This window comes from Formica exsecta, unplaced genomic scaffold (genome assembly GCF_003651465.1).
Source record: "Formica exsecta isolate Colony F162 unplaced genomic scaffold, ASM365146v1 scaffold116, whole genome shotgun sequence".
Lineage (NCBI taxonomy): Eukaryota > Metazoa > Arthropoda > Insecta > Hymenoptera > Formicidae > Formica > Formica exsecta.
This window is the reverse complement of record NW_021848499.1, coordinates 484,205-488,327: the sequence shown is the minus strand read 5'-3', so window position 1 is coordinate 488,327 and position 4,123 is coordinate 484,205. Positions and strand designations below refer to the sequence as shown.

Here is a 4,123-nt window from a genome sequence, read left to right as displayed (position 1 = left end):
TAAGTATGCACGTTGCGATCAATGTATAATTTTTTTTCTTCGGAATTCTGCATGCTTGCTCTGATCGATTTGTATAATGTAACTTATTTCATCGATTATTTACTTACAGATACTGACTGATGTTTGGACACTGAATAAATATTGCGGAAAATCAACGAAATTCGCAGAGATTCAACAAAATTCGCAGAAATTCGGCAGCGGTGAGTGCTAAATATTACTATTTTCAAAACTTATGTTGCAAATAACTGCAATAGCCTTCTAAGATTGCAAAGGCGATAAGTATAAAATATTTATACCTCTCTTTTCTAGGAAAATAAAGAATAGAGAGAAATTTTATTTTTTTTTTAAATAAATACAAAATAATTTAACAAAAATAATAATGAAAGATTTCAAAACACATTATAATATCCAATATATCAATAAATCAATAGATATTACAAATTCATTTTATTCTTGCTGCTAATTAAAATGATTAAATCAATATGCAGAAAAACAGATTTTATATTATCGTAATATAAACAAGTGCATATGAAAGTTACATTATTTATAAGCTCCGTATGAATATTTTTATATCAATCAAATATTTGAATAGTAAATTTATTTATTTTGTATCAAATCGCCGGATACGATGTAGCAATTGTATCCTTAAAATAATTGTACATCCCAGACTTTTTTCCTGTGTTACGTATTTGCAAAGATTCTTTAACTATAAAATAATTAAAATTATAACTATCTTTTTGTTATGTGATAATTAATCCATAGAAAAGCGTTGCAAGTCAATTAAAATTTGCACATATTTAGAAAATTATTTATTTTACAAAATATTGAATAAATTAACAATAATATTTTATTAAAACTCATTAAATAACATTTTTTACATAAGAACTATCTTTGTTATTATATGTAGCAATTTTTTAAATAATATGTAGTAATTTTTAATAATATTATAGTTTCTCATTTTGTAATCGATTTTTTTCCTGTAAAATATCACGTATATTTGGCGTTTGCAACGTTTTTCAATTAGTATTTTAACATATCAAGGCGGATTGATAGAAGATGATCTAGGTAAGTGGCATATCTAAGTGGCATAAGTGTGGTTACATCTTGATACAAAATATACATATACACATACATACACGCAGTAGTACAAAGTTACAAATATAATCTCGTAATATCACCTCTCGTTCTTTTCTAATTTTTATTGCCATAGGTTAAATGTGAAATTTTAAATTCTTATCTCTTATCTAAATTTTATATTCTTATCTTAATTTAAGTAATATGAATAAGATCAGGCTGATGTGTCTATTGCAAAAATTTATTTTCAAAATACTTTTGAATTTGTAGTTTCTCAGATTTATTTTGTTATTTGGCAAATACGTGTCGTCTATTGTGACGGACGTGTCGTCGTCGTTTCATGCACGTGGCACAACACTTTTCTCGCACGATCGATGATGTATCACACATACGTTTGTAGTTTGCACACGACGGAACTATGCTATCCTTGCAATCTGAAAAAGATAAAGTTACATATCAATATCAATATATATATATTAGTCATCCGTATATGTGTGTATATGTGACCACACAAATATAATAATTTATAACTTGATGAGAAGTATAATAAATAAATCCATATATATATATATATATTACATGTGTGCGTTATCGTAAAAAAATTAGACAATATTTTAAACTTTTCTACACGTATTTTCTTACTTTTCTTATAAAGAAGAAAACTGACATTATAAATGAAAAAATTCAATTGGTTAAATCTGGTAAGCAAATCTTTAGAATTCATTGCATATATGCTAATGATATTTATTGTTACGGGAATTAGAATACTTTATAATAAGTATTTATACGCGTGCGCGTGTTGGATGCATCATATGCATCACATGCAAATCGAGCAACGTAGCGTGTGATCTCATAAAGTAACTTGTTACAAACCGTAGTTTTCTCGTATAAATTCTCATTTCTCGACGCCTTTGGATAAGGGCATATTCTGCAACTTTGGACAAGCTAAACGCTCTGTAACCTAACTAGCATAACTTAGAATTACATGCGGCTACGTGTTCTAATTCTCTCGACTCCATTACTATTCTGTTAGATTGCCTCAAACTTCCATTCAACATCAATTACTATAACGCGACATATGTGAGTTTAATTTTTAAATATCACACACGTGGAGTATAATTATTAATTTTATTAAATGTATGTATTTGTAAATTATCTTAATTTTTTATCTTAAATTGATAGTCCTTTTATCAAGATTTCAAAAATATACTGCAATATTACAAATTTTGCAAGATACGACAATTCTCAGTATAAAAAAAATGAAAATTTTTAGAAAATGCACGTGAAAAACTTTTGTGAATTAAATTTAACTATGCAGATGTAATTACCATTTTTCTCATTGGTGCATTGCCGTCGATAATAACAGCGCTTTGTATCAAACGGTCTTCTGAAAAGATTGCAGTCGTCAGAGAGCAAATTCGTCGCGCGATCACGACATTGTACTTCTCTATGTTTGATTCCAGACTTTATGAGGCAGGTCGCGTTGCAACTTCCCCAATTTCCTGGAATTAAAATTAATAAACTGTCTTACATAAAGAAATCTTCGTCTTAACAAATATTTAACAAACTTGAACTGAAACAGAGAAATTCGTCTCTAATAAATGACGAATTCTCATCTCGTCTTTCATTATTATTCAAAAGTGCCACTAGCTTTCATCTGTAATATTATAATAATGTTTCTCAATGAGATTCTACAAACATACTTTAGGTATTTCATAATATTCTTAAAGAACTATACAAATTTCATAAAATTTCAATTTTAAATAAATAAAATATTTGTTGTAAGTTTAACTTTTTAATTTTAGTTAGAAGAAATTCTATTTGTATATATTAAAAGAGAAGACATATTCTTTGTACTATAATATATCGCATCAATTATAGCTTACCGGTGATCCATTTTCCACCGTAACAGTCCTCGATGCTAGTTGGTTTGTTATCCGGATTACAATCGCCCGGCACGGAACAGGTGACTTTCCTGCTCCTTTTGCCATTCGAACAGTGACTCCATTTCGATACCGTCCACTTCGACTTAGTGTTGTACATGGAATTGTCCGGGTTCTCGTCGACGACGTTGTCGAACTCGAGGATCTCCGGCTCTTCGGTGGTGAGGCTGTCGACTATCGTAATACCGTCTTGTTCGTTCAGACTGATATTGTAGAATGACATGTCCTTGTTGTCGGCGTATACGAACAGTGGTATTTCGGAGGTGGGCCCGCATGGCGGCAAATCGAGGCACGGTTCCACTTCTTCAGGTCGCATGTTCTTATCGCAATCGCGATCGGGTAGTGCCAAGTCTGATCGATCGGTACCGGCACCGGAGAACACGCACATGACCGATCTCTTGCGCAGCGCGCTATCACCGCATGTAACAGGGCACATTTGCCATGGGCCTACCCACCATCTAAAATGTTGCAAGTCTTTTTTTACACTTCCTATATAATACATAGAAAATCTGGGTTGTGTTATCTTCAATTATAATTATTTTATAAGATTGAGAATCAATAGCGAAAGTTTCTCCATCATAGAGTAAGAATTTAGAAAAGATGGCAGTCGAAAATTGAATAAAGTTTTATTCGATCGCTTCGAAAATTCCCGTTATGAGATAACAATGTTCTTCAAAGTTCTTCGAATTTTGTTACAATCATTTATTGAATTCAAAGTTAGAGTTTACCTCGCAGGGCACGGATTCGAATTGCATTCGCGCGACTTCGGTTCCGGCTTCTCTATACCATCGCAGAAATAGTCCTCAACGGTACCGCTTTTCCTTTCGCGACAGATCGCGTGCGAAGTTTGAGTGCCACCGCCGCAAGTGACCGTACAAAGAGTCCAATCGGAAGATATCCATGAATATTCTGGAGCTCGATCAGGCTTCTTCTTCGGTACGGTGTATTCATAACGTAGTCCGAAATTGCGATAATGACCTCTGTAAATTAACTGAAATAATAAAGCTTGATAATTATTAATAATGACAGCCAAAAATGAAAGTTGTTTTATTAAATTATTAAATTATTATTATTATAAATTATAAATTATTATTATTTTATTAAAT

The 4,123-nt window shown here is 31.5% G+C and overlaps 1 protein-coding gene across 1 annotated transcript in view; it reads right to left on the bottom strand.

Moving 5' to 3' along the window:
* Positions 1-922: 922 nt before the first annotated feature.
* LOC115239434 (A disintegrin and metalloproteinase with thrombospondin motifs 7-like) overlaps positions 923-4,123 on the bottom strand; it is a 42,051-nt gene continuing 38,850 nt past the window's right edge. The window contains exons 14-17 of the mRNA XM_029813951.1: positions 3,746-4,008; positions 2,961-3,475; positions 2,403-2,576; positions 923-1,508 (exon numbers count right to left, since the gene is read on the bottom strand). Coding sequence (XP_029669811.1) covers positions 1,363-1,508; positions 2,403-2,576; positions 2,961-3,475; positions 3,746-4,008 — 1,098 coding nt within the window. The 3' untranslated portion in view covers positions 923-1,362. The remainder of the gene's footprint in view (positions 1,509-2,402; positions 2,577-2,960; positions 3,476-3,745; positions 4,009-4,123) is intronic.